Source organism: Raphanus sativus, chromosome 7 (assembly GCF_000801105.2).
Source record: "Raphanus sativus cultivar WK10039 chromosome 7, ASM80110v3, whole genome shotgun sequence".
Taxonomy (NCBI): domain Eukaryota; kingdom Viridiplantae; phylum Streptophyta; class Magnoliopsida; order Brassicales; family Brassicaceae; genus Raphanus; species Raphanus sativus.
In genome coordinates this window covers 14,612,812-14,630,086 of record NC_079517.1, presented here as the reverse complement: position 1 = coordinate 14,630,086, position 17,275 = coordinate 14,612,812, and the positions used below count along the sequence as shown (strand labels likewise).

Genomic DNA, 17,275 nt, shown 5'->3' with positions numbered 1-17,275 from the left:
GGTGGATCAAAGTTGGCCCAATTAGCAAGCGACGCCGTTTATTTAACGCGACATATAAACACGCCTGAGGTTTTCTCGAACATTGCATCGTTCTTCGCCTTCCCGAAACGATCTCTCATCTCCTCCGTTGGGTTTCTCTCCTAAAGTTGCCGTAGATTAAAAAAGAAAAGGATCGTTCAAAGTTACCGGAGAGATCAAACTCTAGGGCACGCAGAGATGCCCTTGTTTATGCCAGACGATGATCTCGCGCGGCTCTCAAACGACGCCGCGTCGGTGGTTGTGGTTGCAGAGAGAGCCGACGAGTACATCCGAAAGCTGTACGCAGATTTGGACAGTGTACGTGCCAAGGCCGATGCTGCTTCCATCACGGCGGAGCAGACGTGCTCGCTCCTCGAGCAGAAGTACCTCTCGCTCTCTCGGGATTTCGCGTCGCTTGAATCTCATAACGCGAAGCTTCAGTCTGATCTCGACGATCGATTGGCTGAGCTCGCGCAGTCTCAGGCGCAGAAGCACCAGCTTCATTTGCAATCGGTGCGTTCTCGCGCTTTTAAGCTTTCGAGTGTGTGTTATTGGGATTTGACGGAGAATGATACTTTGTTTTGATTGCAGATTGAGAAGGATGGAGAGTTGGAGAGGGTGACGACGGAGATGTCGGAGCTGCATAAGTCCAAAAGGCAACTGATGGAGTTGCTGGAGCAGAGAGATTCTGAGATTAGCGAGAAGAATTCGAATATCAAGAGCTATTTGGAGAAGATTGTGAGTTCTGGTTGCTTTCGTAACTTGTTGCTAATAATGGGGAGACATGAATTAATTTCTTCTTATGTTTTTATCAGGTTAAGCTGACTGACGCTAGCTCGGAGAAGGAGTCTAGATTTGCTGAAGCAGGAGCTGAATTAGCACGATCGCAAGCTATGTGCTTTCGTTTGTCTCAGGAGAAAGAGCTCATGGAGAGACATACGAAATGGCTTGATGAGGAGTTAACAGCTAAAGTTGATAGCTATGCTGAACTCCGTAGGAGGCATTCTGATCTCGAGGCGGAAATGTCAGCGAAGCTTGTGGACGTAAGATTAATTTTTAGGAGCTTATTCTAAATGCTTCTGTTCTTTTCTTTTCTGAAATACAGTTGTTAGTTACTTTGAATGTCGTGTCTTACTCTGTCAGGTTGAGAAGAATTATAATGAGTGCTCTAGTTCGTTGAATTGGCATAAGGAAAGATTGAGAGAGCTCGAAACGAAGATTACTTCATTACAAGAGGTATGCATGTCATAAAGCACTTGTCCTCTTTGTAGCAATTCTCTTCATTGTATCTTATATTTTCTTGTTTTTCTTCATTTTAAAAGGAACTCAGCTCGTGTAAAGATGCAGCAACGACGACTGAAGAGCAATACAGTGCTGAGCTTCTCACTGTGAGTTTTCAAAGACATATGTTACGGATTTTGTTGAGGCATTTCACATTTCAGAAGAAAGATCTCCCTAGTTGTTGTTTAGTCCAATCTAATCCATTACTTGGCTGCTGGCATAGGCAAACAAGCTTGTTGAGCTGTACAAGGAAAGTTCGGAGGAATGGTCTAGAAAGGCTGGGGAACTTGAGGGTGTCATTAAGGCCTTAGAGGTAAGCTTGATGTCACAATTCAGAGGAAACTGATCGTATCTTGTCTTCTTGTATCTGTATGTTCGCCTGTTGAGTTCACATTATGACTAATCAGGCACGCTTGAGCCAAGTCGAGAGTGGGTATAAAGATAGACTTGAGAAAGAAATGTCTACGAACCAGAAGTTGGAGAAGGTAATAAGATCCCTGACTTCTACTGCTTTATCAGTTATCAATTATTTATTGTACTGGCAACTTGTACTGAGGGTGTTGCATGTGCGAAAAATTGCACCATTCAAATTTATAATCAGATTGCTACCTTAAATATACTTTGATTGTTTTCTAAAATAAATTAGTTCGTCATGTCTTTATGAGGAGCATTATTACCTATAATCTTATGATTTCAGTATGTTTTTTTTGAGAAGTTCCTTCGTCAGTTTTTGATAACTGGGAAGTGGTTTCTTGGTTTACCTTTTGGATATACGAGTTCTTCTTTCGGTGCAATTTTTTAATTTATTTGTGGAACAGATGGTTACTTTTTGTTGTCTTCAACTTCAGGAGAACGAAGACATTAAACAAAAACTTGAGAAGTATGAAGCAGAAATTGAGAAAACTCGGAAAACAGATGAACTAACGCTTGTACCTTTCAGCAGTTTCACAAGGTATGACTCTTCTGCGAACAAGAAATGTTCATTTTGTCAGGCCTTTGTACAGCCACGCAAAAACTGGGTATAATTGCTTTTTAAGGTTACTTGTTTGCTATATATGCTTTATCAAATTGAGTTAAAAACAAGTACAATTATGTATTAGTAATGTTGGTTGCTTTAAGAGATGCACTTCAAATACAGATTTTATAGTTTCCACCCGTGATCCTTTCCTACCAACATGTCTGTCTTTTGGCCACAATATAGGGTCACAAGTTATATGACTTCCACGCTGTTTCTAGAAAGTTTACAGTAGCGAATTTAGAGTGTTTAATTCATGAATTAGCTTATAGTCGTTGTGAAGTATGGGTTTTGATTGCCGTTGTGCTCATGGAACGATACGATCCTTACATGTATCTTTTGAAAATCCTTTATTCCAGAGGGGTTGACGTTTCTGGGACCAGCAACATGATAGAGGAAAGCCATGAAATAATTTCCAAGGTTCCTGCTGGTGTGTCAGGAACGGCACTGGCAGCATCACTCCTACGTGACGGATGGAGTGTGAGTTTCAGTCTTACTGTACTAGTCCAGTTCATCAATTTCTCAACTCTATTAGTGGTGTATATATCGTTTTTCTTGTTTTTGTAGCTGACCAAAATTTATGAGAAGTATCAAGAGGCTGTTGATGCTATGAGACATGAGCAGTTAGGTCGAAAGGAAGCGGAGTTGATACTACAACGGGTATGAACTAACCTTTTGAGGTTCAAGTTTAGATGTTGGTCTTATCTATTTTGTTTTCTTTCCTTTTTCTTGTTTTGGTCTTTGTTTCGCTTCTAATTTTCCAACTAGTTCACTTTTCTTTTATATTCCTGTTAACTTATGCAAGACTCTTGGGCTTGTTGGGTCGAAACCTGATGGAAATTTTTTAGGTTTCCTTCTCGTTATAGCAGCGTGTCAGGATTTGAAATTTTTACTAAAATGTTGGCCTTGGATTCTGCTTTTTAGGTTTTATCCGAATTAGAAGAGAAAGCGGGGTTCTTCCAAGAGGAAAGAGGTATGATTCAATTCTGTGCTCCCAATTATTTCATTCATTCGTGCAGTTTTTTTTTGTCTTATTCGAGACATCATGCTTAAACCTATATGTGGGGCAATCTGTTTTCTGTTTCCAGGCGAGCATGAGCGTTTGGTTGAAGCTTACTCTCTCGTCAGTCAAAAACTTCAGGATTCTGTCTCTGAACAATCATATATGGAGAAGATCATCATGGAGCTAAAGGTACTTGGTATTATCATAGTTGCGGTTTAAGATGCATATCTGTGCCGTTCTTATACATTTATTTTATTGATAGGCTGAATTGAGGAGGCGGGAACGTGAAAGTATTCTATATCAGAAAGATATATCTGACCTACAGAAGCAGGTAATTGGTCAATCTATTCTTCTTTGTTCACCAGGCTATGATTTTATCTGAATGTTTGTTGTGGTCTTAAATTCATTGACTTACGATGATTTACAATGTTAATATGTCAACTTTTAGCTCAAAGATATATGCCTAGCTGGTTGCCTAATCAACTGGTACTTTGTGTCTGTATACATGATTTAGGTAACGATACTACTGAAGGAGTGTCGTGATGTCCAACTTCGCTGTGGAGCTGCTAGGGATGAGGAAGAAGATGATACCCAGCTTTCTGATGTCGAGATGGATCTGGAATCTGAAGCTGATAAAATCATTTCAGAGCATCTTGTAAGTTTGTTTCTTTTCATGGAGTCATGTTTTGTGTTAGATTTTACTCGTGAAATAATTTGTCAGACTAATGCTTGTCCTCTTGTTTGGATGAATTTCAGTTGAAGTTTAAAGATATAAATGGACTAGTTGAGCAGAATGTTAAGCTCAGGAATCTTGTTCGTAGTCTCTCAGAGCAGATTGAAAGTAGGGAAATGGAGCTGAAGGTATGACGTTTTTTTTTTCCAATTTTTGATTCGTTAGAACTAAGGTTTTAAGTGAGCTTTTCGAATCTCAGGAGAAGTATGAGATAGACCTGAAGAAAAAGACTGATGAAGCTTCTTCAAAAGTAGCCATCGTGCTAGAAAGAGCTGAAGAACAGGGTAAAATGATTGAATCACTGCACGCATCTGTAAGTCTTTCCACCCTTCAGTTGCTTTGCAACACTTGCTTAGATGATCTTGGATTTCATTTCAATGATTTATCTTGTACATTGTTCTTTTCAGGTTGCAATGTATAAACGACTATATGAAGAGGAACAGAAACTCCATTCATCTAATTCTCATTTTTCAGTTTCTCCTCCAGGTTCGAGCTCTCTATAATGACTATCATTGGCTAAGTTTAAGTAAATGATTTCATTTTTATCTTTGAATTATAATCCTTACCAGTCCAAATGATTGAGTAGGGAAGCAAGAAATATTGATGTGGTTGGTACAATTCCCAAATTCAAACAAAAAAGTTTGCTCTTTATCTTTTCTTGTTTTTTTAAATAAAAATTTAGGTTACGAGGCATCTTGATTTGAATAACTACCAAACCAAGTTTTTAAGGTTGAGTAAGATCTGGATTTAGTTAGCTCGTTATGCTTTCCCTAGTTTCATATGTCGTAATTATCACTAGCGAAAATCGTTGCTGTATTTTCAAAATAAGAATTTCAATTGAACTATGGCTGTTAAGCATAATTAGCTTTCCTGAAATCTCATATTATTTCCTGGAAAGTAAAGAAGTTCACAGGCTGTTGCTTGCTATTCTCATAAATTTGAATACATAGTTCAGTAGTATTTAGCCTTACAATGGCTTGACTGAGATGTATTTTGTTAGCTGTAGTGCCAGGAAGGAAGAACTTCTTACATCTGCTTGAGGATTCACAGGTGTGACAGATCGCTAAATCTTTCTAACTCTTCTTTCTTCTTCATCTCTCGTTTTTTTGCATCAATGTAGTTGTTTGAGACTCATTTGTTGTCTTGATTGCTTGCTCCAGGAAGCTACTAAGAGAGCCCAAGAAAAAACTTTTGAACGCATTCGAAGTCTGGAAGAAGATTTAGCGAAGGCTAGGAGTGAGATAATTGCGATTAGGTCTGAGCGTGATAAGTTGTCCATGGAGGCAAATTTTGCTAGGGAAAAACTAGAAGGCATCATGAAAGAATCTGAACGCAAGGTGATTTTTCATCTTTGTCACAATTATCACCAACTGTTTGTTTGAATTGTGCCTTTTCAAATTTTTGTTATCTCCTATGTCTTTATATCAGAGGGAAGAAATGAACAGTGTTCTGGCAAGAAACATAGAGTTCTCGCAGCTGATCATCGACCACCAACGGAAGTTACGTGAGAGTTCTGAGTCTCTGCATGCAGCGGAAGGGATTTCTAGAAAATTATCTATGGAGGTAGTAATCAATCACACTTTATGATATTCTGTGCTTTCATACTAACAGTCATCTGTGTTATAGGTATCGGTGCTAAAACAAGAAAAAGAGGTTTTATCAAATGCTGAGAAAAGAGCCTCTGACGAAGTTTGTGTTTTATCTCAGAGAGTTTATCGTCTTCAGGTTGGAAACATGAGAGTAGTGAAAATTCTGTACTAAGTTGTGCATAAATTTTTTCTTTTTGCTAACATGATGTTCTGCAGGCTACCTTGGATACTATCCAGAGTACAGAGGAAGTTCGTGAGGTAACAAAACCACCTTTGATTTTAGTTTACTAATTCTTTACGGGGAGATAATAATGATTTAAAATTTGACATCCTTACCAAATATCTCAGGAAGCAAGAGCTGTCGAGAGAAGGAAACAAGAGGAGCATATCAAGCAACTTGAGGTCTATATCATATTTAATAATTCGTTTGTTGGCGCATTCCTTAGATTTCTTATATAGAATTTTGGATTCTATTTCCTCAGAAAGAATGGGCTGAAGCTAAAAGAGAATTGCAAGAAGAAAGGAGCAATGCGCGGAATAGCACTTCGGACCGCAATCAAACTTTGAACAATGCTGTTAGGCAGGTCGAAGAAATGGGGAAAGAATTGGCTAATGCCTTGAAGGATGTCTCGGAAGCAGAATCCAGGGCTTCTGTGGCTGAGGTACTATTTGAAGTCTATTTTACGTTTATAATAACTCGTCTCATGAACACATGAACCAATCCCATACTGCATCGAGGTATTGCATATAACATCCGTCAGCGTTTACAATGGCTGGCTCCTAGGTTGCATACACTAGCTTTTCTAGGTCGTCTATTCCTGGTGGCTACTTTTATGAAGTGAGTCTTTGCATGTGATTTGGTTTGTGCAAACGGGTTTTACTATTTCTAGATATGTCTAATATCCACAAGGTTACTACATTGTCAATCCACTAAAATTTCTTATCTGTCAGGCATCCATACGTGTATTGGCAGATCATTTTTGGCTGACTGTTGTCGTTGATTACTTCTTTACATGTGTAAAATTAGGCTAGACTTTCTGATTTGGAGAAGAAGATAAGATCTTCAGATCCTAAGGTAATGTTTTGATTTTCTGATAATTGACTTGTGGGGTTACTTCAAACGGCAGATTCCTGTATGGAATTTGCAATTACTGATTTGTACGTGTGATGAATTTCGTTTTCAAACTCTTAGGTTCGTGATATGGACAGTGGTGCAGTCGTCTCTCTTTCTGATAATGAGGTCAGTGAAGTCCTTCAGCAATATTTTTTTATGAGGATTTAAATTCCGTAATTACAGTATTGTTCAGATTTTTTGGTTGCAATCTTTTGTAAAGACTGCTGCGATGTTTAGTATTTTCAAGTACAAACGGGAACGGAAAAATTTCTTGAAGCCATAGATGTGTCTCAGGCAGGAGTTAGGATCTGCATTACCCAGCTAGTTGAATTATGTCATGCAGATTTGAGACTTTCGCTTGAGCAATTGTGTTGAGTTTACCTTTTACTTGTTGCCTTATAGCATTCGAATGTTTGGTGGTTGTAAGGCTGTCAAACTTCTGTTGATGTGGTTGTTATTTACTCTAGATCTCCGTAGGCCTTCATACTGCTAAAGACGAAATGGAGAAGTTGAGGGGAGAAGTAGAATCTAGCAAAAGCCACATGCTTCAGGTAATTGTTGAATTGGCTTTGCTTGTTTTGGTTTTTATCACCACTAGGAACTGACTTTCTGGACCATCTTGTAGTACAAGAGTATAGCTCAGGTGAATGAAACAGCTTTAAAGCAGATGGAATCTGCCCATGAGAACTTCAGAATTGAGGTATTGGTGATTGTCGGGAAACAATGATCTCGTCTGGCTATTCAGCTATTTCCTTTGTGATATAACTAGATCTGTTATTGGCTTTAATTTTAAAACATCTGATGTCTATTTATAGGCTGAAAAGACACATAAATCGTTGGAAGAAGAGCTTGTTTCTCTTAGAGAAAGGGTGTCAGAACTTGAAAACGACTGTATACAAAAATCTGAGCAAATAGCCAATGCTGCTGCAGGAAAAGAAGATGCTCTTGTATCAGCATCAGCTGAAATTGCAAGTCTGAGAGAAGAAAGCTTAATTAAAAGGTAAATATTCTATTATGAGTTAAATGTATCTTTCGACACAGACGTATATACTTGTTGGTCTTTGAATTTACATCATAAACTTGATTGCAGTTCCCAAATCGAAGCAGTTAATATCCAAATGTCCACTTTGAAAAATGACCTCGAGAAAGAACATGAAAAATGGCGTGTTGCTCAGAGAAATTATGAAAGACAGGTTTGTGATGCTCTCTATTATATTGGTCATCATGCATATTCACGTTGCTGGCTAGGCTATAACGTTGATTTTTATTGGATAAGAAACTGTGGTCATTCGGTACTCATCCTGTTGCCCCACTTCACGAAACAATGGTCTTCTGAAACTTTATTTTATTGCGCCTGTCTTATAACACTAGATATTTTCATGAAATGCCTGTTAGGTACATGCAGTATTTTGTTCTGTTCTCTATTCCGCAAACATCTTAACTACCTTTTTTTTTTTGCTTCTCTACTTTTTGAAACGCAGGTTATTTTGCAGTCTGAAACCATTCAAGAGCTGACGAAAACATCACAGGCTTTGGCTTCCCTTCAAGAGGAGGCATCTGAACTACGTAAATTGGCTGATGCAAGGGGAACGGAAATTGTAACTTCTACTCATTTAAAACTTCACTACTCTATTTTTAAATTTTCCACAGTTATTGCTGCTCAGATTCAGTAACTGTTGAAAAACATAAACTTAAGTTCTAGTTCTTGACGCAATTCAATTTTCTGTATGTTTTTTTTTCAGTCCGAGCTTACCTCCAAGTGGAGTGAAGAGAAATATATGCTAGAGCAGCAAAAGAATCTAGCGGAGAAGAAGTATCATGAACTCAACGAACAGGTAACCACTGCTCTCTGATCTCTACCTTTTGGCAATCTTATTGCTTTCCATGCATATGACAAGCAATACGAATATGGCACCTCTCGTCGATTATCTGTTTGATGTTAGTTAGTTAGTGTGTTCTATTCCTATCATATATGATGAGGATTGTGTTGAGTTTTAATTCGTGTTACCATTATGAATATTCCACTCATATTAATTGCTCTCTCCATCAGAACAAAATACTGCATAGCCGACTTGAGGCTATGCATCTTCACTCGGCTGAGAAAGATAGCCGTTCTGGAAAAATATCATCTGAAAGCACTGGCTCAGATCAACTCGGAGATTCTGGTTTGCAAACTGTAGTTAATTATTTGCGCAGAACAAAGGAAATAGTAAGAGAAGTTCCTTTTCTTTTCTTTCTGCCTCGTGTGCGTATTGTGTGGTTGTCTAAGTTTTGAGCATTTTTGACAGGCAGAAACAGAGATATCACTTATGAAACAGGAAAAATTGCGGTTGCAATCGCAAGTAAGTCGCTGTCCTAAGTTTGCTATCACATTTCTTTTCAAGCAACACCCTGTCTCAATACACGCACACATCCATATTATATTAAAGTTATGGCTGCATTCTGGATTTTCTTACAACATGTTATTGTCTAGCTTGAGAGTGCCGTGAAGATGGCAGACTCTGCCCGGGGTTCACTTAATGCTGAGCGTGCCAGTACAAGAGCCACATTATTGACTGAGGATGAAATCAAATCTCTTCAGCTTCAGGTAAAGTTGCCTGGTTCAGTAACCAATAGCAAATACTATGATCTTGCTACTTCAGTTCCATAATTCATTACGTTCTGCTGTCCTGACATATTCAATACTCCTGCTTGGAGTTTGTCTTTTGGATTCCGTAGCCAAGGTTGGACTGAAACAATTTACTTTAGCTGACTTCAAAGTTCTTCGTGCAGGTTAATGAGATGAACTTGCTCCGCGAAAGCAACATACAACTCAGGGAGGAAAACAAACACAATTTTGAGGAGTGCCAGGTACGTAGTGGAACTTTAAGGAAAAACTTCTGCTTTATATCGTTGTGTTAATGATGTAGGAGAACCCTAGTCTTATGGAATCTAATCTATCGTTTTCGAGGAGTTTTCCTTTTATTTAGTGTTTTCCTTTTTATGTTTTAGGCTCTCTCTATATAAGAAGGTATTAGGTATTCTGTTTTAGACATTCTTATTTTCTTATCAATAGAAGTTTCAAGCTTTTATCTTTTCTGGTGGATTCCAGTTCTTGTTTGAGAGCTTGATTTTGATCTAAGGGTTAGTGTTTGCTAACCTTTGTGATTTCCGACTGCGTCAGTTAAACTCCCTTACAGCACCTGATCCTGTTAACTGTCTTAGAGAGAGCTGACGATACTTGTTTGAAACTTCAGAGATTGCGTGAAGTATCTCAAAAGGCTAGGATGGATTTCGAAAACTCAGAAAATCTATTGAAGCAAAAGCAGACCGAGTTAGACTTGTGTATGAAAGAAACGGAAAGGCTAAGGAAGGAGATAGATCTTCAAAAAAGGAGGGTTGATGAGGTAAGCCATTTTTCTCTCGCTATATATTTATTTGCCTATACTTACAATTGTTTTTCATTTTGGGAAGTTGCGAGAGACGTATAAAAACATTGATGTTGCTGACTACAATCGCCTCAAAGATGAAGTGCGGCAATTCGAGGTATGCCTTTAAAGAAAATGTGCCATTATCGAAATTTCTGCAGTATTCATGATTTTTCTTAGGTGCGCACGTGTGGATATCCCTATAAGTGGACTAGATTTGTTGCTTTGCAATAAGTTTCAATGTCAATTATGAAATAATACTGTATCAATGACACTGTCTAGGCGGCTTCCGTCTCGTTTTCTTTCTCACCTTCGACGCTTATTTACACAATGGCATTTTGATTATCAACCGCCTATAGGATTCTAGTGTATGATAAGTGTCTTTTTAACTGGTGAAATATTTTTGATGAACTAACTATCTGTTGTTAGTGTCCCGAGGCGCTGATGCTAAACTGTGTTTATATGACTTTTAGGAGAAACTGAAAGGGAAAGATGCTCATATTGAGGAAATCAAGAAGCTTGTGTTAGAGAAGGAGAGTAAGATATCCCTACTAGAGAAGGATCTAACAAACTGCAAAAACGAACTGAGAGAGAGGGAGAAGGATCTAACAAAATGCAAAACAGAAATGAGTGAGAGGGAGAAGAGGTTAGACGCTGCCCAGCAAGCACAGGTAGAAATAATAACGATCTCTCGAGGGAAATTTGGCTGTTACATGTAGAATAAGAACTACCCCCATTTAGATCGGTTTCCTATCTCTGTTTTTTTTGTCAGGTGGCTATGCAGTCAGAGATAGAGAATCTGAAAGCAGAGATCTCTAAGTTGAAAGGAGATTCTGAAAGGTTCAGAAAATCTTTTTCTAACATTAAGAGGAAGCTCGATAAAGAAAAGGACGACTTAAACAGAGAAAACCAGTCACTCTCTAAACAGTTAGAGGAAGCCAAAGAGGGTAATTATTAATTATTGTTTTACTAGTACCATTTTCAAAGCATAATTTGTGGGGCAAGTTTCTATTGGTATTTGCTCATGTTTTCTATTGCTCTGCCAAAAGCTGGAAAGAGAACGACAGCTGATGCTACGGTGGAGCAGGCCGTTAAGGAGAGAGATGAAAAAGAACAAAAGATCCAGGTATTATTAGATAAAATCGTATTTAGTTTGTTGCTCCCTGATTGCAGCTTCATGTGTCTATGTGTGTTCTTAAACACATGAACTTGTGCTGCAGATATTGGATAAGTTTCATCGTTCACTGAAAGATGACCTTAAGAAGAAAGATGACGAATTAACTAAAGAGAAAACAGAACGCAAGTCTGTTGAGAAAGTATTCGGAGACTCATTGGCCAAAATTAAACAGGTTCGGTTCTCTCCAGCCTCACTTGCGTGTCTCCTGTCACTCACGTCTTGTTGGCACTTTGAAAATTATCACCCAGTACCTTATAGCTCCTATCTGTTCCTCAGGAGAAAGCAAAAGTAGATGAAGAGCTTGTTAAACTCGAGAGGTATCAGACGGCATTGGCTCAACTCTCTGAAGAATTGGACAAATTGAAGCAAGCTGATGGAAATCTTCCCGAGGTAATCTCTTGAATGTTCAATATGATTAATTTACATATTTTCTTCGTATATCTGCAAGTAACATATTATGCATGCATCCATACATTTCCTATGTTCTAAACTTTTTTTTCTTTTTCAAAAGGGTACTTCAGCTGTTCAGGCTCTCTCTGGAAGCGTATTGAATGACCAAGCCGCTGCGTACGTGTCAGCTGTAGACTATTTTGAACGCATGGCTCGTACTATTGTCCTCAATTCTCAAGATAGCACAAAATCTACTGGTACGGTGACTGAAGCTTCCCCTGCTACAGTTGAGCCTTCAGCCACTGTCAAAGCCTCTCCTTCAAAAGCTCCGGTGGCAACTACCCAACAGCCAACCAAGGAGAAGAGATTGGTTTCGCTGAAACCAAGCGCCGAGCTCCGCAGACCGGTTAGGAGGATTAAACGTCCTCAATTTATTAAACCAGAGGAACCTCCTCAAGCTGATGTTGAGATGCCAGAAGCTGAGGGAGCTGGTGATGAAGGAAAACAGCCTTCCTCCCATGTTTTAACAGAGAGCCAAGTAGCCACAATGGCACCACCTGTTCAGACACATGTCCGTAAACGCCAGGCTGATTCATTGATTTCTGAGCCACATCAAGGGACCCAAGGGGAAACCAGTTCCGAAACTGCACCACCTGCGTCGAAGAAGCCAAAAGGATCCGAGTCCGAACCTGATACTACCGAAACCCTCTCTAAAGAGCCAGACGTGGATGAATCCATGGATGCGACTACTGGCGCCGAGGATGACAATGAAGAAACAGAAGCCGAGACTGCAGAGGAGAAAACTGAGGAAACGACGGAAGCACAACAAGAAAGTGAAGCTGAAGAGCAGGAGAAAGCTGATGAACCAGTAGAAGAGAATCCAGCTGAGACAGAAACCATCCCTACCGAAGAAGAGTTTAAGGAGCAGACCGAACAAGAGAATCAAGATCTTCTGGGAGACGTGGAGTTTGATAAAGAGGAAGGAGAGCTCGATCTAGATACTCTGGACGATCTCGAAGAAGCCAGGGATGTAGCTACTACACCCACGCAGTCACCTAGTAGGATGGAGACAACAATGGAAGAACCTGAAACAACCATTGAACCACCACTAGAAGATGTTAAGAACGATGAAGCTGCTGAAGAAGTCTCTGATAAACCCAACGATGATAACAATCAACAAGTAGCAGAAACCGATCTCAAGCCAGAGACCACAATCGCTACAACTGTCTCAGCATCCACTTCCTCTACTCCAGCTTCTGCAAGTCCGAGCGAAACACCAGAAACTGAAGAAGCGAAAAGAGCAGCTTCGCCAAGTAGAACTATTAATATAGCTGATAAAGCAAAAGAGAAAGCAGCTCTAAGACAAGCCGGTGTAGCCACTCTTGGTGGAACACGAACTCCTTCACCGGGCAACCGAGCTCCTTTATCATCCACCCTCAGAGGTCGTGGTCGAATTGCAAACACTCGAGGCGGCAGACTGCCTACTCGTGGTGGCCGAACCCCACGTGGTGGTGGTGGTGGACGTGGCCCACCCCCGAGCCAGCCGTGATCTGTTTTGGGTACGTTTTACAAATTTTCCACACTTTGATGAGCCATACAGGATTTAGCCAGGCAACCTGAAGAGAAATTTTATGGTCGTAGAAACACATTTCACGTCTAGTCTTTTTGTACTTTTTTTTGTCTTCCGGTTTTCACATTTCGCTATAACACCAGATTCTATTGATTACAAATTGCAAAACATATCGTAAACAACACCCAGGAAACCAAAAAAAAAAAACATTATTACAACATACAACAAATAATTGAGCAACACTTGTTATAAAATGAAACCAATCCAAAGCAATCGGACTGTTTATGTTGATCCTTAAAAAAACAAACCACAAAACACTACAGCTTCTTCTAGTTAGTCTGTGTTTCCCCCTCTTTGACTGTGTTTGATATCTCCATTGTTTCGAACTCAGCAACCAAGTCTTCTTCTTTCTTCTGTAATCAAAAAACATACGAGACAAAGAGAGGCCATAATTCTAGTTAGAATAACATAACATAGAATGAGAAGAAGATGATTGCAAGATGCAACGAGGAGAAACTCAGGACCTTTACTACCGGATTGAACCTCAGCTTCTTCTGTACCATAACCCTCTCTCTGTTTTCATAAAAATCGAAATCATCTAATATAGATGTCTTTGCTGCATAGTTCTTGAAGATGTTCAACACCTCATTCCCTTGTGGCAACCTCACCTATCACATAAAGAAAACAGTCAGTGATGAGTCAATGATTCACTTTCTTGAGCCACTAAAAAACTAATTTTACCTCTTGTGTGTCTCTGCTATTCGTTACAGGCTTGTTCTCATTGTTCTCTAGTATCACATGCCTTAGTTGCGGATTTGGAACATCTTTGATTATATGCCACTTGACAGGAAAATAGCCAGTCCACTTATCTTGCTGCCAAAAGTCCATGCTCTTCTCATAATCCACTCTCCCTGTCATCTCAGCTACACCACAGAACTGTCCACTTGCATTCACCTAAAGTCCAATACAAACCCATCAGAGAACCACAAAGAGATGCCTGCAAGAAATGAACTAGTGATATCGTACCGAGAAGAAGAGGAAGACCGGGCATGTTCCATCTTTCTCTGCAGCCTTCTTTTGAGCTTCTTGATACGCACTGTCCAACTTCTTGTTCCCATTGAGAGTACTAGACCAAACATTGTACTTGATGCTCTTGTGAACGTCGTCTTCGCTGTAAGATTTTATCACAAAGAAAATTGCTTCTTCATACTTGGTCTGAAAGCTAGCGAGGTTATACTGATCCCTTTTGATCACAGAACCTACACCCTTGCTTCTTCCCTTCCCTTCATCATCCAACAAACAAGATTCACATTCTCCATCTTCTTGCACGTTTGCACTCATGCTACTACCATTTTCTTTGTTTCTCGCTTTCAACTTCGCTGTTTCATCCCGATCTAAAGCTCCATACTTCTTCTTCAACGGTCCACCTCTTTCTTCATTATGTAGAGGGAGTGGCGCATAGCTGCTCTGCAATTCCCATGACATGAACCAAGCAAAGATTAGTCAAGATCTTCTCAATATATGTGAAAGAGAAGAAGAAGAAGAATAAATTACTTTTTGGGGTGTTCTAGGCTGACCTCCCATGCCATGACCAGTGAAAGAAGTCTTGCTCTTTGAGTAATAGTTGCTATGGTTATAACTTGAAGAAGAAGACGATATGTTCTGTTTCAAAGGTTGGTTGTTTGAAGCAACACCATACACATACTTGTCTCCAACAGGATCCCATAGATAGGTAGGAGATGAAACATCTCCATAACCGTATTGGTTCTGGTAATACCCTTGAGCTGCGTACATGGGTGAGTGAAGGGCCTGGCTCGAAACACCAGCCGGGCTTATAGGCATATAAGTGGGACTAACATCATAAGATTGAAACCCTGGCATCATGTAGACCAAAGATCCATTTTCCCCTTGCATAACCTTCAAAATCAAGATCAAGAAAAATGATTAATTAGAAATCTTGATTCGTAGAGTGGTTATTTCTTTATTATTCACAAGAAATATTTGATTTACCGGGTACTGAACATCTGTTCCATAACCATAATATCCATTATCTTTTGCTTCTCCAACCGAACCATCAAGACTTGGATAGTAGAATCCATAGTAGCCACCATAAGGACAAGGCAGGCCTTGATATGTCTCAAGAGTTTCATAATATGGCTCTGATTGGCTCTTCTAAAGAGCACAAGACATCAACATAACAAGAACACAAGACATATATAATCTTAAAAACAATAAAAGGCAATCATCTTGAATTATTGATTATACAAAAGACAAAAATGTTTTTCTTTCTCAGAAAAAAGAAGATAAAAATGTTTTACCATGGAAGTGGTGGAGGCAGAGACCTTAGCAAGATGATCAACTTTAAGGTTCTTCACCATATCTTCAATGGCTGAAACATATACACAAACGGTTCTCTAAGAGGTTAGACTCGGATATCTTCCAAGAAACCAATCAATATACATATATAAGCATAGAATAGACACAAACAGAAGTAACTCTTAATTTCTTAACGGTGTGAGAAGACAGGTTTGAAACGTTGTCTGAATATTTAGTCGTACCGATAAAAAACTTTTTCTTTTTTCTTTTGGAAGATAAGACTGTTTAGTTTTAAAACAGAGAAAAAACAGAGCACTTAACCCATAATACACGCACATATATTATACACAAAGAACTCAGATAAAGACTAATAAGAACAGCATGGACTACACACGTGTGTATGTGTGTGCGTGAGAAAGAAAAGGAACATTACGTTCACGAGGTTGTTTGGGAGCATGAGAAGTCATCGACGAAGAAGAAACTAGATGATGAGATTCAAGAAAACTGGTCAAAGAAAAAAAATAGAAGGTAAAATAAAAAAAATTCAAACAAAGAAGAAAAAAATACAAAACACAAATGAAGAAAGAACCAAGACAGAATTATCTACATTACAGAGGTTTAGTTAAACTAATAAAAGAAAAGTCTCATCATCACGAAGAAGACATCATCAAAAGATTGTCAACTTTACCTGAAAACAAAGTACAGATACGGAACAGAGCAAAAACAGAGAGATGATGAGATATATAGAGAAAGAGAATAATGGGTAATGGCTGGTGAAGAAGATAAATTAAACAGAGTTTTCTTTTCTTTCTATTTGTTCCCTTTCTTATTTATTTTTTGTTGGAAAATATAAAAGGTGGTTGTGAAGAGGTACAGATGGATGGTCAAGAAGAGTCCACGTCATGGATTCGTGAGATGAATGAATGGTAATCGTTGGATTAGGCTACAGACAAAATTAAAACATCTTTTCTTGCCAACTTTCCATCTGGAATCTATTCTTACACAACTCTCTTCATAGTGCTTCTTTTAAAAGATTTTATAAAAAAAGAAAGAATCTTAATTTGGCATTAGTAGCTAACACAATTAATTCTATTATTTTATTTGAAATATATATATATATTTTGTGAAAATATGAAAGCCAGGACCAGTTCTCATGGTTGGCCAAATAATAAGAAACAGCATAGAATATGATTTTGGAAAAAGAGAATAATATAATATTACATAGTTGAAAGCAATGGATTTGACTCTGTCTCAATCCTAGTAAATACCACACATAAGAAAGAACCACAAAAATGCCTCATTTTCCATTATTAATATTCTCTATTTAGTATTGATGAGAATATCATTAATTTATTCTATTTTAGTATTTTTTTGCTAAACCATTTATATTTTTTATGTACATATTTCAATGAGTCTATTAGGTAGAAAACCAAAAACAATAGGAAAATTAATAAACTACCAAGACAGAAAAAAACCGAGACGTACAGTTTACAAATAGAAGGGCAAATGGCATTTCTAATAGAACAATACTTAGGTTCACCCCTCAGGTGAACTTATGAATTCACCTCTTTCCTTATTTCAATCATATTACCATAAATATTAATGTCACATAAATAAATGAATTATAAATTACAAATAAAATAAAATTTAAATCATAAACTC

General features: G+C 38.5%; 2 protein-coding genes across 6 annotated transcripts; one reads left to right on the top strand and one right to left on the bottom strand.

The window, feature by feature from the left end:
- Positions 1-80: 80 nt before the first annotated feature.
- Positions 81-13,467, top strand: LOC108815804 (nuclear-pore anchor-like). Of its 2 annotated transcripts, none has more exons than XM_056990273.1 (44): positions 81-531; positions 610-756; positions 834-1,061; positions 1,162-1,254; positions 1,341-1,406; positions 1,523-1,612; positions 1,707-1,784; positions 2,148-2,251; positions 2,674-2,794; positions 2,882-2,974; positions 3,239-3,287; positions 3,403-3,506; positions 3,580-3,648; positions 3,832-3,972; positions 4,074-4,178; positions 4,250-4,363; positions 4,458-4,536; positions 5,057-5,100; positions 5,211-5,387; positions 5,479-5,613; positions 5,677-5,775; positions 5,856-5,897; positions 5,988-6,041; positions 6,122-6,301; positions 6,667-6,714; positions 6,832-6,879; positions 7,221-7,304; positions 7,379-7,453; positions 7,569-7,753; positions 7,844-7,946; positions 8,235-8,351; positions 8,496-8,588; positions 8,804-8,962; positions 9,042-9,095; positions 9,227-9,340; positions 9,526-9,603; positions 9,990-10,139; positions 10,207-10,278; positions 10,634-10,831; positions 10,933-11,107; positions 11,210-11,286; positions 11,381-11,509; positions 11,614-11,727; positions 11,849-13,467. In XM_056990273.1, the coding sequence occupies exons 1-44, from the start codon at positions 217-219 to the stop codon at positions 13,274-13,276; spliced, it is 6,228 nt and encodes a 2,075-aa protein (XP_056846253.1). In that variant the 5' UTR covers positions 81-216; the 3' UTR covers positions 13,277-13,467. The 2 variants fall into 2 exon arrangements, with proteins under 2 accessions (XP_056846253.1, XP_018443800.2); XM_018588298.2 differs by having other exon boundaries at positions 5,051-5,100.
- Positions 13,424-16,442, bottom strand: LOC108815805 (YTH domain-containing protein ECT2). 4 transcript variants are annotated; one of them, XM_018588300.2, is made up of 9 exons: positions 16,302-16,376; positions 16,047-16,117; positions 15,616-15,686; positions 15,308-15,469; positions 14,852-15,214; positions 14,324-14,764; positions 14,039-14,251; positions 13,822-13,965; positions 13,424-13,710 (listed from the first exon to the last, which is right to left on the bottom strand). In XM_018588300.2, the coding sequence occupies exons 2-9, from the start codon at positions 16,078-16,080 to the stop codon at positions 13,627-13,629; spliced, it is 1,512 nt and encodes a 503-aa protein (XP_018443802.2). In that variant the 5' UTR covers positions 16,081-16,117; positions 16,302-16,376; the 3' UTR covers positions 13,424-13,626. The 4 variants fall into 4 exon arrangements, with proteins under 4 accessions (XP_018443802.2, XP_018443803.2, XP_056846254.1 ...); XM_018588301.2 differs by lacking the exon at positions 16,047-16,117 and having other exon boundaries at positions 16,302-16,442; XM_056990274.1 differs by lacking the exons at positions 16,047-16,117; positions 16,302-16,376 and adding an exon at positions 15,785-15,857.
- Positions 16,443-17,275: the final 833 nt, after the last annotated feature.

Excerpts from the sequence above, each read along its gene's own strand:
- LOC108815804 (XM_018588298.2), top strand. The coding sequence starts at position 217 with ATGCCCTTGTTTATGCCAGACGATGATCTCGCGCGGCTCTCAAACGAC. Across the intron at positions 1,407-1,522 it reads ACAGTGCTGAGCTTCTCACT|GCAAACAAGCTTGTTGAGCT; the intron begins GTGAGTTTTCAA and ends CTGCTGGCATAG. Across the intron at positions 3,507-3,579 it reads AGATCATCATGGAGCTAAAG|GCTGAATTGAGGAGGCGGGA; the intron begins GTACTTGGTATT and ends TTTTATTGATAG.
- LOC108815805 (XM_018588300.2), bottom strand. The coding sequence starts at position 16,080 with ATGACTTCTCATGCTCCCAAACAACCTCGTGAAC. Across the intron at positions 15,470-15,615 it reads CTGCCTCCACCACTTCCATG|AAGAGCCAATCAGAGCCATA; the intron begins GTAAAACATTTT and ends TGTGCTCTTTAG. Across the intron at positions 14,765-14,851 it reads AGCCTAGAACACCCCAAAAA|AGCAGCTATGCGCCACTCCC; the intron begins GTAATTTATTCT and ends TGGGAATTGCAG.